At 44.0% G+C, this 20,173-nt stretch overlaps 1 protein-coding gene across 1 annotated transcript; it reads left to right on the forward strand.

Annotated features, from left to right (window-relative positions):
- Positions 1–1,598: 1,598 nt before the first annotated feature.
- Positions 1,599–12,253, forward strand: Or1m1 (olfactory receptor family 1 subfamily M member 1). The gene is made up of 2 exons (XM_027954959.2): positions 1,599–1,632; positions 11,307–12,253. Exon 2 carries the CDS (start codon positions 11,312–11,314, stop codon positions 12,251–12,253), a length of 942 nt encoding a protein of 313 aa, XP_027810760.2. The 5' UTR covers positions 1,599–1,632; positions 11,307–11,311.
- Positions 12,254–20,173: the final 7,920 nt, after the last annotated feature.

The raw sequence follows: 20,173 nt of genomic DNA on the forward strand, positions 1-20,173 counted from the left end.
AGGATGGAAAACTGCAAACATTCAACGTGTCTCTTCCGAATTGTCATTGATTGTTTGTTGAATCTTGATTTTTGTTCTCTACATTTTGCCCAGAACATTCTAATCTGTTTCTTTAATGCTGCTGACTTCAAATTATATATACACGGGCATCGTCCAGAAACTTTTTAGTTTGATGCAATCCCTTTGTCTGTTTTTACTTCTGTTTCCTGTGCTTTGGGGGGTCGTATTAGTCAGGGTTCTATAGAGGAACAGAACCGATGGGAGGTCTGATTATAACAAGGGGATTTATTAGATTGGCTTACACGACCAGAAGCTGGCTAGTCCACAGTAGCCGTCTACAGGCTGGACAGCTGGAGGAACCAGTAGCTGAGTAGTCTAACAGGCTGAAGCTTCAGAGTAAGAGCAATAATTCTACCCCAGTCCAAGACTGAAGGCTTCTGGAAACTCACTGGCAGAGTCTTCTGGAAGAGTGAAGGAACAAGAGTCTGATGTCCTCAGGTGATCACAACAGCAATCATGAACCCACTAGGGAAGAATTGAGCTGGTATCCGCTGCTGCTTCCTTATTTTTCTACTTGTCTATCCAAGCCTCCAGCCTATTGAATGGTGCCGCCCACACTTAGGGAGGGTGTCCACTTCAGTTGGCTATCCCACATGCCAATCATTCTAGACACACGCTCAATGACACACCTCAACCTCTTAATCTTCTCCATGTATTAATCCAATCAATTTGAAAATTCCTATTAACTATGGCAGGGGTAGTATCCAAACTATTATTGTCTACACCCCTAAGTTTTTGTCTAGTACTTCCAGATATTCATGCCTTACATTTAGGTCTTTGATCAATGTTGTGCCGATTTTTGTACAGCAAGAGAGAAGTGTTCATTTCCAGCCTTTGACCTATGGATATCATTGGCCCAGAACCCTGTATTGGAAGCTCTGTTCTTGCTCCAGATTAAGTCACTGACATCTTTATCAAGAATAAGATCGTGCGCATGTGCGGGTTTATTTCTGGGATCTCTATTCTGTTCTATCCACGTGTCTTGTTTTTATGCAAGCCCTGTGCTGCTTTGGTTACTGTGGCTCATATGACAGCTCTGATTTCTTTCATCAGTGTTGTGTCATTTTCTTTGTAGAGATCGTTTACTTCCTTGGTTAAATTTATTATTCAGTATTTTAATTTTGTAGCCAACATGAATGGGAGGGCTTTCCTGAGGTCTTCCTTGGCAATCTTGTGATTTGCAAAAAGTGCATTTGCTTTGTGTGCTGATTTGTATTCTGCAACTCTATGGGATTCACTTACACATTCTGGTGAAGCATTTGGTTTTCGCCGAATAGAATTATATAATCTGCCATGAAACTACTAGAAGAAAACTGAAGGGAGACACTTCAAGACTTTAGTATAGGCAATGGTTTTGGGATGTGATACCCAAGGGAACTGGGAACAAAAGCAAAAGGAGACAAATGGGGTTATATCAAACTGAAAAGCTTCTGTACAACAGAGGAAGGAATAAAAATAGAAATCAATGGAGCAAAGTACAGGGATTGAGGGGGAGGGAGGAGAGACAAGAAAAGGGAGGAATGGTGGGATGAATCCAACTATACTATTCTCTATATGAATATATCACATTGAATTTCACTTTTATGTATACCCATAATACACTTATTTTAAAAAACTATAAAAGAAATATCAGAATAGTAGAGGAAAAGTAATGGGGGAGGGAGGGGGAGAGGGAAAGAGGAAGTACTGGGAACAGAATTGGAGCAAATTATAACCCGTGCTTATAAAGGTATGTCAAAATGAAACCAAATATCATGGATAAATATAATGCACTAATAAAAAAATCTTAAGAGACAAACTACATAATGGGAGAAATATTTGTTAATTATCCTTCTAACAAAGGATTAATAACCATAATATATAAGGTACTCAAAAAATCTCAACAACAAAAATACACATAAAACAACTTTTAAAATATGCAAATGATCTGCATAGACATTTTCCAAAAAAAAAAAAGATGAAAAAATATGCTCAATGTCTGTAGTCATCAGAGAAATGCAAGTCAAAATCACAATGAAATACCATCCCAACCCAGTTAGAATCCCTACTATCAAAAAATAGTAATAGCAACAAATGCTGGTAAAGTGTGGAAGGAACCGTGTTACACTGTTGGTAGGAGTGTAGATTAGTACAGGCACTGTTTAAAACAGCACAGAGGTCTCAAAAGACTGAAGACAGAGCCACTCTCTGATCCAAATGTCCCAGTGCTGGGCATAAAGCTGAAGGAAATGAAGAAATGAAGTCAGCGTGTGAAAGGGATGCCTGCTTACTCACGTGTATTGCAAAACTATTCACAACAGCCAAGATATGGAATCAGCTCAGGTGCTAATCAAAAGAGGAATGGATAAAGAAAATGCAGCATCGATACACAATGGAATAGCATTCAGCTATAAAGAAGCATGAAATCTTGTCATTTGCAGCAATGTGGGTAGAACTGGAGGACATCATGTTAAGTGAAATAAGCCAGACCCCGAAAGCCGGTGTAGCCTGTTCTCTCTCGTGTGTGAAGACCGAAGAACTTTAAAAATTTGACAACCTGAAAGTAGAAGAGGGATTATCAGACCCCAGGTACGGGGCTTAGAGGAGAGTGAGATGGGGAAGGAATGAGAGGGGAGAGAAGGATGGGTGGATGCCATCAGCATATGCTATATAGTAAGAGCACAGAGAATTTAATTATTTTGTATAACTAATATGTATTCAGAATTATAATAATTTTTAAATCAAGAAATAAAAGTTTCTGCTTTACAAAAGATGCTGTCAAGTCAGGTCCATACCTGGGTTGGTAGTGCACAGGTATAATCCCAGCAATTCAGGAGGCTGAGGCAGGAGGATCAAAAAATTCAAGGCCAACCTGGCCAATTTAGTTGAGACCCTGTCTCAAACTAAAGAAACAGAAAGGACTGCGGATGAAGCTCAGTGGTAGAGCACTCCTGGGTTCAATCCCTAGTACCCCTACACACACACACACACACACACACACACACACAATGCAATAGAGTGAGAAAACTAGCCAGATTTAGAGAAAATATCTTCAAAAAATTATATGCCTGATGAAAGAACTGCTATCCAACATATATAAAGAGCTTTTAAAACTCAACAATAAGAAAGTCACTTAATTTTTAAATTTTTAAACAATATTACAAATTTGCTTTTATTGAGAATACAATCATGGAAGAAACCAGAAAAAAAAATAAAAATTATTATTTATAAAGAACAGAACAGAGGAGGAAGATAGAATAGAATGGAAGAGGATAAATCCAGACATCTCTGTATTCTTCTTTTTGTGAATGTAACTTGGGAACCCTGCTAGGTTTTTATACATTTATTAGATTCAATTCACTTAAACATAAAAGTCAAAATGAAACAAGTAACCTGTATGTTTCATTGGAGGCTTTACAATAGAAAGAAAATTTCTTTAGTTACTTTAAAACTATCATAACTTGACTGAACATTCTTAGTGGGATACATTCTAAAATATTTTTTAATCCTCCCAAAATAAATCTATTTTTAATAGTCTATTTTTGGTGAGAATGCTGATATTGTTTTGCTGCAGTCAACATAGGGAAATTCTAAAATAATTCTCCTAATTTGTTGTCTTGGGAACTAAGAATTTCAGAACATCCAAAGGATTTCCAGATTGAATAAAAAAGCGATTTTTAAATTAAAAACCAATAAACCCAGGGACTGGAGATGCAGGTCATGGCAGGTGTTTACGTAGCAGGCTCCAGACCCTGGGTTCAATTCCCAGCACTGCAAAAAATGCATATATATGGCCAAGTAGTTATGCTGGCACAGCTGTCCCAGCTACTCAGCAGGATGAAACAGCAGGATCACTTGAGCCCAAGAGTTTGAAACTGGCCTGGACAACATGGCAAAATCTTGTCTCAAAAAAAGGCCCTATAACCCCTAATTTGAATTAAAATGATCTCCTGAACACTTGATATATTTTGTCTTTAAATATCTATTTCCTGACTTTGTCTATTTTAAAGCCTAGAAATAATGATCAACCAAGAAGCAAGAAACATAACTGGAAGCCACATTGTGGTTTTGAAATATAATTTTTTTTTTTTTTTAGATCTGGAGCTCTTTAAAGAATTCTGGGGGTGGGGGCAGCTTGAAAGACTCTTACTGAAAAACTATAAGACAATATGAGAACCAGCAGGACAAGTGACCAATGGTTCAAAAAATAATGAGTTTATAATAATGAGCTTAAAAAAGAGAAAAGGAAGCTCACTCATTGGTCGTGCTTGAGAGAGGCTGGGGAACCAAATCATTGTTTTGAAAGCCATCAGGCAAAGGGAAAGAATCTGGAGAGGAGAGAGAGCACTTGTGCTGCTGTCCCATATAAACAGTCCCTCAGACAGGCAGAGCGGGCTGGGGGGCGTGACTCGGCGGGTAAACCACCTGCCCAGCATGCAGAGGGCCCTGAGTTCAATCCCCAGCACTACAAGAAAATCAGATTTCAGAGCAATGAGTTAATAAAGGGAAGTTTCTTTTGGTAGAAATATTCTAGCTAATAAACAAAGGTAGGATAAAAAGATCCTCATTTTCCACGATTGCAGGCATGATGCATCTGATGGCCCAGAGAGTGTGACAAATGAGGTGTCCTAGGTGAGAATAAATGTGGACTTACAGGCTGGGTGGATGCCTTGTCGGGAAGAGCGAGGATCTGGAAGGAGATGCACTGCAATGTTACAAACAGGAGGTTCTAGAAAGAGTGACGCAGACAAACATGACGGGTGAATATAAAGTGCAAGAAAATTCCAGTGAAATTCATAAGAGCTGTGCATTAAAACTGGGTGAAGAGCATGTGGAGTTTCATTATATTAAGTGGATTATGTGAAAAATTGTGAATATTGTTGGCCCAAAATGATAGAAGAATATGGGCAATTTTATAGGGCTCAAACTAGTACTGTGCTCTATTTCTGTCTATATTGGGGTATTTACGTAACTAAAGCCTTTTAAAAACTATGTGTCGACTACTTCTAAGAGTGTTCATTGAATGAGCACAGAACCCTATGATTCCTGGGTGACTTCATAAATCTGAGTTCCTAAACCTGCAAAAGCAGAGACGCCCAGAATGTCCCACGGTAGCAATGCCCAGGGAGCATCCGGCTGCACTCAGGCAGCCAGGCCCCTCTGCGGGATCCCATCAGGTAGAACCTACTTCCTGCTTCAGCAGAACTGCAAGGAAGCCCCGATGCCTTTACAGAGAGGCCACTGTAGAGGCCAAGTGAGGATGGAGGCAGCCTGGTTGCTAGGTGACAGGCCGCTGGGAGATGTGTGGATTGCTTCCTGTTCTTTAAGTGATGGGATGGGGCAGAGGTTGCAAATAAGAAAGGAGTTTTTCGGATGACAGGACTGAGCCTTAGAAAGGGAGTTTAGGAATGGAGCAGAGTCTGTTCCCAGAGGAGAGGGTGCAGAGAAAGTTGGCAACTTGTCCATAAGTCACCTCCTGAAGACCTAAGATGGTCCGTGTAGTCTTTTGGCTGCCAAGTTCAGCCCGACAGGAAGCAACTATTCAGGGACTCGAGGTGAAATTGGACAATTTGTCTAACAAGGCGTCTCGGGAATTGACTTTTGCTGGCTCAGAAATTGTAAATATTCCCTCAGTTCCTACAATTTATTCTCCACCTTTGCTTCCCTTCTTCGGGCCAGGAGGATTCCAATTCGTGAACCCACGAGGCATCCTTCTGGCCCAAAGAGTCAGCCTCTTTGCCGTCCCTCACAAGAGAGGAAACCCAGCCAGTTTAACGAGTGCCTGAGTGGTGGTGTCTGGAAGAAAGAAGAGAGCCCAGTAAGTAGTCAGGGAGGGAGACTGGAGAGGGGTTCACAGAATTTTCGAGGGGCAGGCTCTTGATCTCAGAGAGGCCACAAGATTCTATCCCAGGGGCCACTCATCCATTCAGCTCGGCCTCCTCCAGCGGCGATGCTACCAAACCTTTTCCAAAAAACATGCTTTGTCACATTGTTCTTTTTAGTAACTGGGCCATCTTTTCCAAGCAGAGAACAGAAGGGTTCTGTCAGCCATAGCTCCCGAGACCAGAGTTGGGCTCTTCCCAACACTGAGTCTGTGAAAGCCTTGGAGATTCCTGATCTCTCCAGGCTGAGTGCCCTTAGAGTCTATGGCACCAGATAGGATTGGAGTGGTGCTTCCTTGAGTGGAGACTCACTGAGAAGACGAAGGCAACACCTGCACCTTCCAGCTCCCCGGACTTTTCCTAAGAGCTCTGAAAGAAGGAGGAGGGACAGAGTGAGTGGGCAAAAACTCGGGTGTCAGGGAGGGAGGAAGTCAGATCAGCTGATTGGTTCAGTTAGTAATTTAATAAAAGGATATTTACTAGCTCTTCTTTGGTTATTAAAAACGTCTTTGGATATTAAAATGTTCTTTTGGTCAAAAGGATGTTTTCACATCAGGTTACCACAGCATGACATAAACTTCTAATGTGACGTCAGAACACAGAATAAGAAACTCCCTTTGACATTGACCTGCAGAAGGATTTGAGGGAGAAGGGTCTGAGACAGGAATTCCAGGACAGAGACCACGAGGCGGCTGCATGGTTCAGGGAAAAGGCTGTGGGCTGTGGACCCATGCAGACGTGCATTAGGATCCAAGCTCAACCCCTGAAATATCTGTGGGAGCTCAGACACATCCTGTCTCCTCTTAAAGCCCCGGGCACCTCATCTGCAAATCAGGGATCACAATTTGTTGTTAGGATGATATGCCAGATATGTAAAGTGCCAACTGCAGTAATTGGCACATGTTAGGACACTATTAAATATTATAGAATGTGAAGAAGCATGGAAGGTGGAAATAGCAGAAAAGAATGGACCCTGAGGAGGATCAGCATCTGCTCCCAAGCAGCTGGAGGAACACTTAGAGGGGAAGGGTAGTCACCAAGTATAGACTTGCCAAAGATCCAGGAGACTTTTGAAGGTAGAGTTCAATATTTGGACCTTGATCAGTGGGAAATAGGGAGCAACTCAAGGATATCATGTAGACCCCAGAATTTCTGAAAATCAGTGCCTGACTGTGTTTCCTGAGTGATTCTGTAATCCTCAGGGTGATTCTTTATTAAGACCATGTCTGCATAATTAAAGAAATGACCCTTAGAGTTCATCTCCCTCCCTAAACCACAAATGGATTTGTTCATTCATGATTCATGAAATGCACAGGTGAGGAATGCATGCTCTGGATTCGGACTCCTTTGGTGAATTTTGTCACCTACCCTATTGGAAGTGTCGTCTGATTTTTATGAGTCTCATGGTGCCTCCATTTCTTCTAATGTGAAGCAGCACCAACCCCTTTGGGTGACTGTGACTAACAAGTTAGCAAAGAACTAAGAACAGTGGCTGTCACTGGAGAAGGCAAGTAGGAAAAAGAGAACCATTGTTTTTTCATGCATGCATTGAAAAACCTTGTGTGTCGTTACATCCCAGACAAGACACTGGCCACAAACATGAGCAAATAACCCTTGATTTCGATTCTCTGTGTGTTTTCACATCATTGTCCCCACTACTAAGCCCAGGTCCTGTTCTGGGGTAGTCATCATTAGGTGTTCATCGTGCACAGGAGCTAATGAGTAACTGAATGAGAACGACATGCTACAAACTAACCTTCAAGAAGATGAAACTAGTGGAGGAAAGAGAAAGGATCTGTGAGCACTCGCTAAAGACCTGTGAATTCAGAAATGGAAGAGGAGTGGGTGGGAACGACTACAGAGATCGTCCAACTCGTGCAGAACAGAGCAACTCATCACCTTTGGCCAAGGAAGTAAGGAGGGAAGAAAGGCTGCAGTTTCCAGTGTGGGTGTCAGAAGGATGGGGATTCCATTCGTGGAAAGAAGAGGCTCCAGAGGAAAGTAGACTTTACTTTTTACATATTGAGCTTGCCATGCCAGGAAGAAGTAAAAAGGGAAGAGACTGCTCATCATAACAATATTATTTAATGTCAGAATCTATGCAGAGAATTCTCCACAAGTTTAGTCCTCAAAACAACCCTAAAAATTATACAGAATATCATCCCCTTTGACAAAGTAAGATTCTAGGCAATTCTCAAGAACACTCATAAATGGTGACTCCTTGAGCCAAACCCAGGAGTGTCTCTATTTTTCATCATGTTTAATGGACACATAAGAAGTGTGCATATTTGTAGGTTATAGTGTGATATTTCAGTAGGTGTATGCAGCCTATAATTACCACATCAGGGTAATTCACATCCACACCACCTAGGACATTATCATCTTTGTGCTGGGCACCTTAAAATCCTTTCTAGCCATTTAAAAACATACAATGAATTATTTGTACAGTTACCCAACTGTGCTGCAGAAAAAAAAAAAAAAAACTTATTCCTCGCACCCAGCTCTCTTTTTTATTCTCAATCAACAACGTCATTCTGTCCCCTCCCCCAAACCCTTTCTAGCCGGGCAACCACTGTTTCCTTCTCTGCATCTGTGGAATCTACCTTTTAGCCTCCACATATAGGAAGAGGATGTATGTGTTTTCCTGTGACTGGTTTATTTCTCTTCCCATAATGTCACCTGAGCTCACCCATGCTGCCACTAATCATAGAATTTTATTCTTTCTCAAGACCAAATGATGTTCTGTTGTCTATATGGACGTGAATTCTGTATCCATATGTCCATTGGTAGCCAGGTCTGTCTCTTTCACACCTATTTCTTTTATTTGTTTATCTATTTATCTATTTATTTATCTGTTTGTTTGTTTATTTTTGGTGCTAGGCATTGAACCCAGAGGTGCTTAACCACTGAGCCACATCCCAGCCCTTTTTGTATTTTATTTTGGAGACAGGGGCTCACTGAGTTGCTTAGGGCCTTGCTAAGTTGCTGAGGCTGGCTTTGAACTCACAATCCTCCTGCCCCAGCCTCCCGAGCTACTGGGATCAGAGGCATGCACCACGGCTCCCAGCTTCACACCTCTTTCTTTAGACTTGAGGTGACACTGCCTGACATTGGCGAGACCATACTTGGTGCCTGGCCCTAAGATAGCCCTTCCTGCGCCACCCCATGTCATCCTCTAGGAAACCTCAGGGGCCTCTCCAGACTGTAAACATAGGAAGGTGACGCTGGAAGAGCGTAGTAGTAAGTAACAGAGCCAGGATCCAAGTCCTGGTCCATCTGACCCACTCAGGTCTGCTTCCCAATGTTCCCTCTGCCTGAGGGCTGTCCCCACGAGGATGTTGAGTATGTGGAAGCAATGCAGGTGTGGGTTTCAGCCTGGAGTCGTGGTTGGGGAAGAAGTCTTGAAAAAAGGTGCAGGAGCGAAGCTTTTCAAAGCAACTCGTATCTTGGAATTTATACCATCAATCCTGAAAGGATACGGAAAATTACACCCCAGTGTTTCTTTTTCTTGACAGGAGATCCTGTGACTTTTATCAGATTCCCTCAAGGATCAGGGACCACAGAGGCATAAAAAATAAAAGCCAGGAGCTTGGAAAGCATTTGAGTTTGAGAAGCGAGCGGTTCCCAAGACGGAAATCCATAGGCACTGGAGACAGACTCTAACCTGCACCGCCCCTGAACTGGGATTTGATTAACACGTAAGTTGCATGTATTGAGGGGTCAGGGGGCATTTCAACACACGCCTATGGGACACTTCTGTTAAATCCAGCCTCCTGTCTCCCTTGATCCACCCTCCCCACCTTCCCAACCTCTAGAAACCAGTATTCCATATTCAGAGAGATGCTGTTAGCCTCCCCAGGTGAGAAGACTCATGCTGTACCTGTCCTTCTGTGCCTGGCTTGTTTCAGATGCAACTTCTGAAAGTACATCGCACCTGCAGTCGGCTGACCCTGTGGGTGTGGAGCCAGCAGCTATGGGGGGCTTCGCCTTTCCTGCTTGGCTTGGCCCACGCCTTTCTGCAATACCCCGACTGCCACCTTAGAAGTCGCCCAGGCACTATCATTAGTTTAGTGGTCATCCTTATGTTTTAGTCAGGTATACCTGATGGAGAAAGTCCAGCATACTCAACAGGTCTATTCTTTACAATGTGAGAACCTTAGACTTAGATTTTATTCTAACTCTACTTTTTTATCTTATATATTTTCTATGTTCAGGTCAACTTTTTTTTTATTTCCATGCAGCACTTTTCTTTCTGCATCTGGCTTATTTTACACAGTATTATGTTGTCCACACACTGCGGCAGACGATAGGCTTTCCTCTTTCTTTGTCACTGAATGATATTCTTGTGTTCATGCTCTATTTTCTATCTCCATTCACCTTTTGGTGAGCACCTAGATTGATTTGATATTATGCTGCAATAAACATGGGTATGCAGGTGCCTCTTAGGTATGATGATTTCATTCCCTTTGGCTACATACCCAGGAAAGGGAGAGCTGGATTCTACGGTAATTGGGTTTCACTTTTTCTGAGAGCCCTCCATGCTGTTCTCCAGGGTGGATGCACTGATTTATGTACCTACCAACAGTGTGTTAGGGTTTCTTTTTCTCCACATCCTCACCAGCGTTTCTTACTTTTTAAAGTTTTGTTAATAGGTCTTATAACTGGAATAAGATGATACCTGGTTGTAGTTTGGATTTGCATTTCTCTGATGGCTAGTGATTTTGTGCCTTTTTTTTTTTTTTTTTTTGGTTCCAGAGATTGAACTCAGGGACACTGTACTACTGAGCCACATCCCAAGCCCTATGTTGTATTTTATTTAGAGACAGGTTCTCACTGAGTTGCTTAGCACCTCACTTTTCGCTGAAGCTGGCTTTGAACTTTCGATCCTCCTGCCTCAGCCTCCAGAGCCACTGGGATTACAGACACATGCCCCCGCACCTGGCCGATTTTGTGCATTTTTCATAAATTTATTGGTTGCCTCATATTTTAATCCACTTTTTATACATACACATTCTAAATAATATTACTATTGACAACTCAGTGTTTGGGTTATAGATTTTCTACCTATATGCCAACTTTTTGGCTGACCACTGCTCCTTGGACATCATGTCTTTCTTGATTCAATTTGTTTATGCTGAAGAACACCCTTTGGTTAATTCTGCCGCAAGTGCCCATGCATGATCCACTCTCTCGATCTCTGTATGAAGTGGTAATATTCAGAAGAGGAACTAAGCCTTGAAAGATGTGTTAATGTAAGCACTTTGACCAAAGTTCAAGGTGTTGTAATTAGCCCAGATGAGAACCAGGGTGTGATCCTATCTGACCTCCTAAAATTATCTCCCTGACCTCCATTAACTTCCCTTTCAATGCTTCCAGAGGCACCACCCCCCATGGAACCATGGAACCAAACCAGTGCATCTGGATTCATCCTCTTGGGACTTTCAGAGAATCCAGAACATGAGACTCTTCTCTTTTCCCTGTTCCTCTGCATGTACGTGGTCACCGTCATCGGGAACCTGTTGATCATCCTGGCCATCGGCTCCGACTCCCACCTCCACACGCCCATGTACTTCTTTCTGGCCAACCTTTCCTTGGTCGATTTCTGCCTGGCCACCAACACTGTCCCCAAGATGTTGGTGAACATCCAAACCAGGAGCAAGTCCATCTCTTATCCTGGCTGCCTGACCCAAATGTACTTTTTCCATTTCTTTGGTATCATGGATAGCGTCTTGATCGCCGTGATGGCCTATGACCGGTTCGTGGCCATCTGTCACCCCTTACACTACACCACCATCATGAGCCCCCGCCTCTGTGGACTGCTCACCGGGGGTCCATGGGTGACTTCCTGCTTCCTCTCCCTCACCCACATCCTCCTGATGGCCCGCCTTGTCTTCTGTGGCTACAATGAGCTGCCCCACTACTTCTGTGACCTCACTCCCCTTCTCCGGCTTTCTTGCACGGACACATCGGTGAACAAGATCTTCGTCCTCATTGTGGCCGGGATGGTGATAGCCACACCCTTCGTCTGCATCCTGGCCTCCTATGCCCGCATCATGGTGGCCATCCTGAAGGTCCCCTCTGCGGGCGGAAGAAAGAAAGCCTTTTCCACCTGCAGTTCCCACCTCTCTGTGGTGGCCCTCTTCTATGGGACCACCATTGGGGTGTATCTGTGTCCCTCCTCTGTGCGCACAGCTGTGAGGGAGAAGGCTTCCGCTGTGATGTACACAGCGGTCACCCCCATGCTGAACCCCTTTATCTACAGCCTGAGGAACAGGGACCTGAAGGGGGCCCTGAGGAAGCTCATCAACAGAAAGGTCAGCTCATCTTCCTGACCACCGTGACACTGGGGAATTTCCAGAGAGGAGAAACGAAACATGTTTGAGCTTGGAACAAAGTCTGGAATTGCATGGGATGGAAGAGTGGCCACTTTGGATTTTGAGATGCAGAAGTTCAAAAGGAAATCTTAAGAAGGCTTTATAACTATTTCCCCCAAATGCTGGAACCGGTGAGCATCCTGCCGAGTATATCTCACACCACCTTCCCAGAAGGGTGAGTCTAGCCCTTCCCAATTGGAGGTGCCCTGGTTCATAGTCCAGATAGTACTCAGTACGCAGAGTCGTGCATTGCTTGATCTCATTGGGACCACTGTCATACATGCAGTCTGTCATTGACTGAATGTCATTAGGGCCATGTGACTCTGTTTGTTGAGTACTTACTCACTGAGGGCTTGATGTTAGGTGCTGGCCACAGGGCGGCAAGCAGGCGAGACAGGATCCTTGGAGTGTGGAGTTTATCATTAAGCGTGGGGAGGACAGAGCCCAGGTGATTACAGTAAGCAGAATCCGAACCTTGAGGGAAAGGTAAGAGTCTGGAAGAGAAGGTTAAGTAAGCTTCCTTGGGAGAGGTGATCCCAGATCCAAATAAGATATATTGTCCACGTAAAAACAAGGAAAAAGAGCATCTCAGACAGGGACAACCATATGAGAAAATATTAGCGAAAGACGCTTTTGAGAAGTGAAAATCCAGTCGTAGCCAAAGCCGCTGGGGAATGCCAGGTCAGGGTGGATTTTGGAAACCGACCTGAGAGTCTGACTTTTCTCCTAACAACTTGACATCCAAGGGCCCAAATCAGGAAGCCTATGGTGCAAAGCATCCCCCTTCCGCATGAGCTAAGGGCGCAGGGCGGGCTACACTAGGGAAAGATTGAGAAAGGCCCAGGAAGAAGAGAAAAGGACCCGGACCTTGCCCTGAAAGGACCAGGAATCACTGTCTGGTGGACACAGATCCTGCCCGCCCAGGGGAAGCCAGCAACGGAGCTCCTAACGCCTCCTCGCCATGTTTCCTTGAATTGTCTCACTGCATCACGCTCCAGTCCCTACGAAGGCTGCAAACTTAGGTCTATTGTGGGGCAATCCTCGTGCTCATCTGGACACGGCAGCTAAAAGGGAATGAACGGTGACTTGGAAAGGACCAGAACTTTTCAAACGGTGCTGTGAAGCTGACATCATCCTAAGCAGAATGGCTTCGAGTAATCGTGCATCGAATTTGCTTTGGCTGCTTTTATTCCAAGGAAATAAATTGGGATTTCACAGGTGAACTAGGAGCCCCCAGACTCGGCTGCACATCTCTATAAGAACAGAGGTTGGGAAGTCTGGGTGAGGCACTTTTGGAGTGACCAAAGACCACGGAAGTTCCCTCTGTTCTCTAGCCATGTGCATGCAAGTGGTAACAGTGCTGGCTGGGAGAGGCTTAGAATTGCCAGAGACTTGGGACACTACTACAACCTGGGGGCTCCTAGAAATCTGTGGAAATCTGTCTCTTTGTAGCCCGCTTGAGCTGAAGCATCTTTTCCCCTTGGCCCCCTCCCTCTCCTGTGGAATGGGAGATGCTGCAGGTGCCAATAAAACTGCTCTGGATTTGTCAGCTAAATCCTCTCTGTCATCTCATCTCTGTATCATTCGATATTAAGCAATAAAGGCCAAGGGGTCGGGGTGTAGCTCACTAGTAGAGTTCTTGCCTAGCATGCATGAGGCCCCGGGTTCAACACTTAGCACTGCAAAGAAAGAGAAAATAAAGTGGGGAGGAGGAGAAAAAAGACCACCACTCCACCAGAGATCTGCTCTGATGGCCCTTACAATATCCACTCTCATCACTTGTTGGCATTGATATGTTTCCCTCATTCAATCAACAAATATTTACCAAGGGCAAGCTATCATGTAGGCGTTGTATACAAAGGGTAAGCAGGAGAGAGTAAAACCACTTTCTTGCGACTCTAACGGCAATTTGCAGGGTGACAGGACTGTTCTATATCCTGATTGCTGAGCAGCAACATTAAAGAGATGCGCTGGTCAATAAATTAGAGAATTTGAGAAGACTGTCATTTCCCAAGGGAAGTCCATGAGTCTTTAAATGGCGTGCTTGTTACCAAGATTCCACAAATGTCTATGTAGGATAAGATTCCAAGACCTGTACACTCATATGAAAAAAGTCAGTTTTACTGATGTTCATTCTCAAAAATAAAATTACAGAGGCCTCTCAATTTGTGATGGAGCTACAACCCAATAAACCTTATCAGAAGTTGAAACTATTCTAAGCTGAAAATGCATTGGCTATACCTAACCCACCAAACATCCTAGCTCAGCCCAGCCTACCTAATACTCTGGGACACATACATCAGCCTACAGTGGGACGAGATCATTTAACACAAAGCCAACTTTTTAAATTTGTTCTCATTTGTTATACATGACAGCGGAATGCATTTCAATTCATAGTATACATACGGAGCACAACTTTTCATGTCTCTGGTTATACACAAAGTAGAGTCACATCATTTGTGTCTTCATACATGATCTAGGGTAATGATGTCCATCTAAATCCACCATCTTTTCTACCCCCATGCCCCTTCCCTTGCCCTCCCTCCCCTTTGCCCTATCCAAAGTTCCTCCAGTCCTCCCATGCTCCCCCCAGTCCCCCATTATGGATCAGCATCCACTTATCAGAGAAAACATTTGGCCTTTGGTTTTGGAGGATTGGCTAACTTCACTTAGCATTATATTCTCCAACTCCATCCATTTACCTGCAAATGCCATGATTTTATTCTCTTTTAATGCTGAGTAACATTCCATTGTGTGTGTGTGTATGTGTGTGTGTGTGTGTGTGTGTGTGTGTGTGTATATATATATATATATATATATATATATATATATATATATATATATATATATATATATACATAAAACAGTTTCTTTATCCATTCATCTACTGAAGGGCATCTAGGTTGGCTCCACAATTTAGCTATTGTGAACTGAGCTGCTATGAACATTGACGTGGCTGTGTCCCTGTAGTATGCTGCTTTTAAGTCTGTAGGGTATAGACTGAAGAGTGGGATAGTGGGGCCAAATGGTGGTTCCATTCCAAGTTTTCCAAGGAATCTCCATACTGCTTTCCAGATTGGTTGCACCAATTTGTGGTCCCACCAGAAATATGTATGAGTGTGCCTTTTCCCCACATCCTTGCCAATGCTTATTGTTGCTTTTATTCTTAATAACTGCTATTCTGACTAGAGTGAGATGAAATCTTAGAGTAGTTTTGATTTGCATTTCTATAATGCTAGAGATGTTGAACATTTTTTCATATATCAGCTTTTGAGAAGTGTCTGTTCAGTTCCTTAGCACATTATTGATTAGGTTATTTGGTTTTTTGGTGTTGGGATTTTTCAGTTCTTTATATCCTGGAGGTTAGTGCTCTATCTGATGTACATGTGGTAAAAATTTGCTCCCATTCTGTAGGCTCTCTCTTCACCTCACTGATTGTTTCTTTTGCTGAGAAGAAGCTTTTCAGTTTGAATCCATCCCATTTATTGATTCTTGATTTTATTTCTTGCACCATAGGAGTCTTGTTAATGAAGTCAGGGCCTAATCCAACAGAACGGAGATTTGGGCCTACTTTTTCTTCTATGTTTTTGACACCATTGTCTACTACGAGGTAACTGTATTTATGTGGGTTTGTCTCTGTGTATTCTGTACCATTGGTATACACATCTGTTTTGGTGCCAATGCTATACCGTTTTTGTTACTATTGCTCATAGTATAGTCTAAGATCTGGTATTGTGATGCCACCTGCTTCACTCTTCTTGTTAAGGATTGCTTTGGCTATTCTAGGTCTCTTATTTTTCCAGATAAATTTCATGACTGCTTTTTCTATTTCTCTGAGGAATGCCATTGGGATTTTGATTGAAATTGCATTAAGTCTGTATGGTCATTTTGACAATATTAATTCTCCCTGTCTATGAACAAGGTAGATCTTTCCATCTTCTAAGGTCTTCTTTAATTTCTTTCTTTAGCATTCTATAGTTTTCATTGTGGAGGTCTTTCACCTCTTTTGTTGATTCCCTAGTATTTTTTTTTTTTTTTGAGGCTATTGTAAATGGGGTAGTTTTCCTAGTTTCTCTTTCAGAGGATTCGTCACTGATGTACAGAAATGCCTTTGATTTATGGTGTTGCTTTTATATCCTGCAAAGCCAACTTTTAATAAAGTGTTGACTCCTTGCTGCAACTTATTAAATGCAGCAAATTCTGGGGTTCAGTGTTCCCCCTCTTGATCATGTGGCCGACTGGGAGCTGTGGTTCAAACTGCTGCCCAGCATCATGAGAGAGCTTCACCATCAGACTGGGAGAAGACCAAACTTCAGCATTCAAAGTCTGGTTTCTGAATGGTGAGACTGAGTGTGGTCACTTTCACACTGTCATTACGTCTCAGTACCATTGAGCCATAAGTCAGGACCTGTCTGTGCTAAACCACACAAAACAAAACCACAAGAAGGGGGGTCCTAATTAGAATAAGATATATCCCATGCTTGTACAATTACGTCAAAATGGATTCTACTGTCACATGTAACTAAAAAGAACCTGTAAAAAAGGAAAAATAAAACCACCATTCCCAGTCCTCTGGGGACAATGACAATAAACTACAAACTGCATACCTGTGAAGAGCAGGACTTTCAAGGCATGACCCAGGTGATGTCACAGAAACAGAGAGGTCTTCAAGCTGGGGTTGCTGAGGGCCGCTCAGTAAGGAGACTTCTGAGCTGAGACCTGAACCTGGGAATCAGGACACAGTCCTGTGAAGGAGGTGGGACAGCGTGCCAGAGAGAGGGACCTGCACGTGCACCGCGAGGAACAAGTTAGCATTTAAACACATTTTCAGGACACACACACTTAGCACTATGAGCCCAACTTATAACTCAATTTTAAACAGCCAACAGTTGACCTGCCGCAGTTTCTGTAGGTCAGGAGACTGGAAGTGGCTCAGCTACCCGGTCCTCTCCTGTGGCTGCAGCCCAGGTCTCAGCTAGGGCTGTGGCCAGCCTGTCTTCACCAGGCTAGAGGACCTACGGCCAACCTCCCTGAGCAGACCTGTTCCTCACTGATGGAGGACAGCAATTCCCAGACATGGGCAGAGGCAGAGAGGAGGAGTGGAGAGAGGGAGAGAGGGAGAAAGAAGAGGAAAGGGAGGAGGGGGAGGAGCAGAGGAGAAAGAGGAAGGTTGAGGGCATCCTCAAAGCTGGACCTTGGCATTGGTCTGGACATGTCCATCGAGACTGGACCAACAGGTTTGATGAAGCACAGGCAACCATGTAGAAATATGACTGAACAAAAAGGTATGATCTCCTGATGGGAGAAACCCAGAGTCATGGGTGTGGAGGAGGAAGAGGAGGAGGAGGAGGAGGAGGAGGAGGAGGAGGAGGAGGAGGAGGAGGGGAGGAGGAGATGGGGAGGAGAGGAGGAGGAGGAAGAAGAAGGGGAAGAAGTAGAAGAAAAAGAGGAGGGGGAGGAAGTAGGATAAAGAGAGGAGAACAGGAAGGGAAGATTAGGAAGAGGAGGAGGAGGAGAAGAGAGAAAACCAAGGTCAGGACCCTTGCAGTCTAAAACCAAAGGTGACGTCCCATCCCTTTTTCTGTATCTATAACCCCTCCACGCTCAGGAGGGATTGCACTGGAAGCCAGTGTCAGGAAGTGAGGGTCTCTGGGATCTTAGCCAGTCCTAGAGGCTGCCCATCATGCCAACATTCCCCTGGCTGGCCTCTTTAGGAGAGTCACTGGACAGTGAGGGCATCCTCAAAGATCCACTGAGACTGGACTCCGACTTCCTGTAGTTCCAAACGGAGACGCACAAGGGCAGCAGGAATGCATAGATTGCTGGCTCTCATCCTTCAAGTTCTCTGGAAGGAAGTTGGCAGAGTGTCTCAGCTCCAGGTGCATTCTGCTTAATTCGGACCTCGCCCCACCCCACTCGGCCCTTTTCAGTTCCCAGGAGCCACAAGTCCAGGGACTTCCCAACTTGGGACTTGGAAAGTGACCTTACACATCCTGCATTTCCCAGCTCATCACATCTCCCCTCCCCACTAGCCCACTGATTCTTTGAATTTCCTTCTGTCTTTCTGGCTTAGAGGCAGATTTTCCTGCCCATCATCCCTAAACCAAAAAAAAAAAAAAAGGTTAGCAAAAAAACAAAGCATCAAATTTATTTGATCCTAGTTTTACATGACACCAGAGACTTCAGATCGAAGACCCAGAGTGGACTATCCATTTCCATGCCTAGGTTCTATGAAGCATGGACCTCTGAATGTGACCTAACCCCAACAGGCTAGCTGAAGGTAGGAAGTGGGGACATCCAAGCCTATCTCGGCAGATTCTTCTTGGCCTCTCTGGGCAGCCTTTCTTCTTCTACTGTGCAGGACGGGACCCCTCTGGAATGCGCTTATGATCCGATTAGGTAGAACAGAGAATTCCTTTGATGAGATCCAAGACAGGAAGGTCAAGGAAGATGAGTTTGTATGACCCACCTTGGGGAGAAGAAATTCTCACTTCTATGGCCTGCTTCCTCCATAGGGAAGAGAGGGAGGAGGAAAAAGCGATCACACAACTAAAAATAAAGTGACAGTAGCCACCCACATTAATAGTCAAGGCCATGCTGGGGCATCCATGGGAAAAGGTGGGACATAGAGTCCATTCATCCAAGAGGTGGACACCAGGGCAGGACTTGGAAACATTATTGGCAGGATAATTGGGAATTCAGATCACTCAACATTCCCCTACGATCTGTGTACCTGACAGGTTCCCAGGGCTGAGAGTACATTAGTCCCCCCCTTTACTTTAGGGGTACATTCCAAGACCACCAGTGGCTGCCAGCTTTTGTGGGTAATGCTTGTGAGAATTAGGAACTCCAGTGGGGCCTTTTCAGAATATAGTATTTCTCTCTAATTGGGATGTAAGATCCAGTTGTAGCCATTTCCCACACACACACACACACACACACTTTTTAAATTAGCTAATTGCATAAATTGTAACCCTGAGCTCAGGGCAAGCGTGAGCACTGCTTTAGGGATAAAAATAGGCGCCTGGCCACTCAGGTGCGCTTGCTAGCCAGGTTCTGTAGCACGCCCTCTGGCAGAAGAAGAGTTTGCCTTGCCCACCCACTTCCGAGCACGTGTTCGATTCCTTGCGACACCTAGGAATTTCCAACACGCTGAACCCGGTACACGCTGTGCTGTTCTCCAATCCGTGCATAACTATGAGAGGCTGTGATTCTGCCCATCTTGGGAGAACAGAGTGTTTTTAAAGAAGCTATTCAAAGGCTTCATTCCAGATGTTCTTGTTATTGACTGGCATTGGGGATAAGGACTGAGCTTTGGTAACAACAGCAGGAGGATCACAAGTTCAAGGCCAGCCTTGGCAATTTAGCAGGACCTCTTCTCAAAATTTTTAAAAAAAAAAAAATATTTATAGGGATGTAGTTCAGTGGTAGAGTACTTGCCGAGTATGTAGGAGGTTGTGGCTTCAATCCCCCCTCCCCACCCCTGCACACGCGCACGCGCGCACACGCACACACACATACACACATACACAATCTCATCCCAGAATAACCCAGAGCCAGTGGGGTAATCACCACATTCTATTCCAACTCTCCATCCTCCAGCATAGGCAGTTGCCAATCTGCTTTCTGTCTTTTGGTGATTGTGGATAGTCTGTGGCAGTGGAATCACATGTCGTGAGATCTTTTTGCCTGTCTTCTCTCACTGAGAATAATGTGTCCAAGTTCATCTACACTGTAGCTTATCTCAGTGTTCCGTTCCTTTTGGTGGCTACATAATATCCCATTGCATTGTATCCATTCTCTCCTGGAGGAACACTCAACTTACTTTTGGCTGTTACAAAGATCACTATGCCCATTTTCATGTAAGAGTTTTATGCA

Source organism: Marmota flaviventris, chromosome 1 (genome assembly GCF_047511675.1).
Source record: "Marmota flaviventris isolate mMarFla1 chromosome 1, mMarFla1.hap1, whole genome shotgun sequence".
Taxonomy (NCBI): Eukaryota; Metazoa; Chordata; class Mammalia; order Rodentia; family Sciuridae; genus Marmota; species Marmota flaviventris.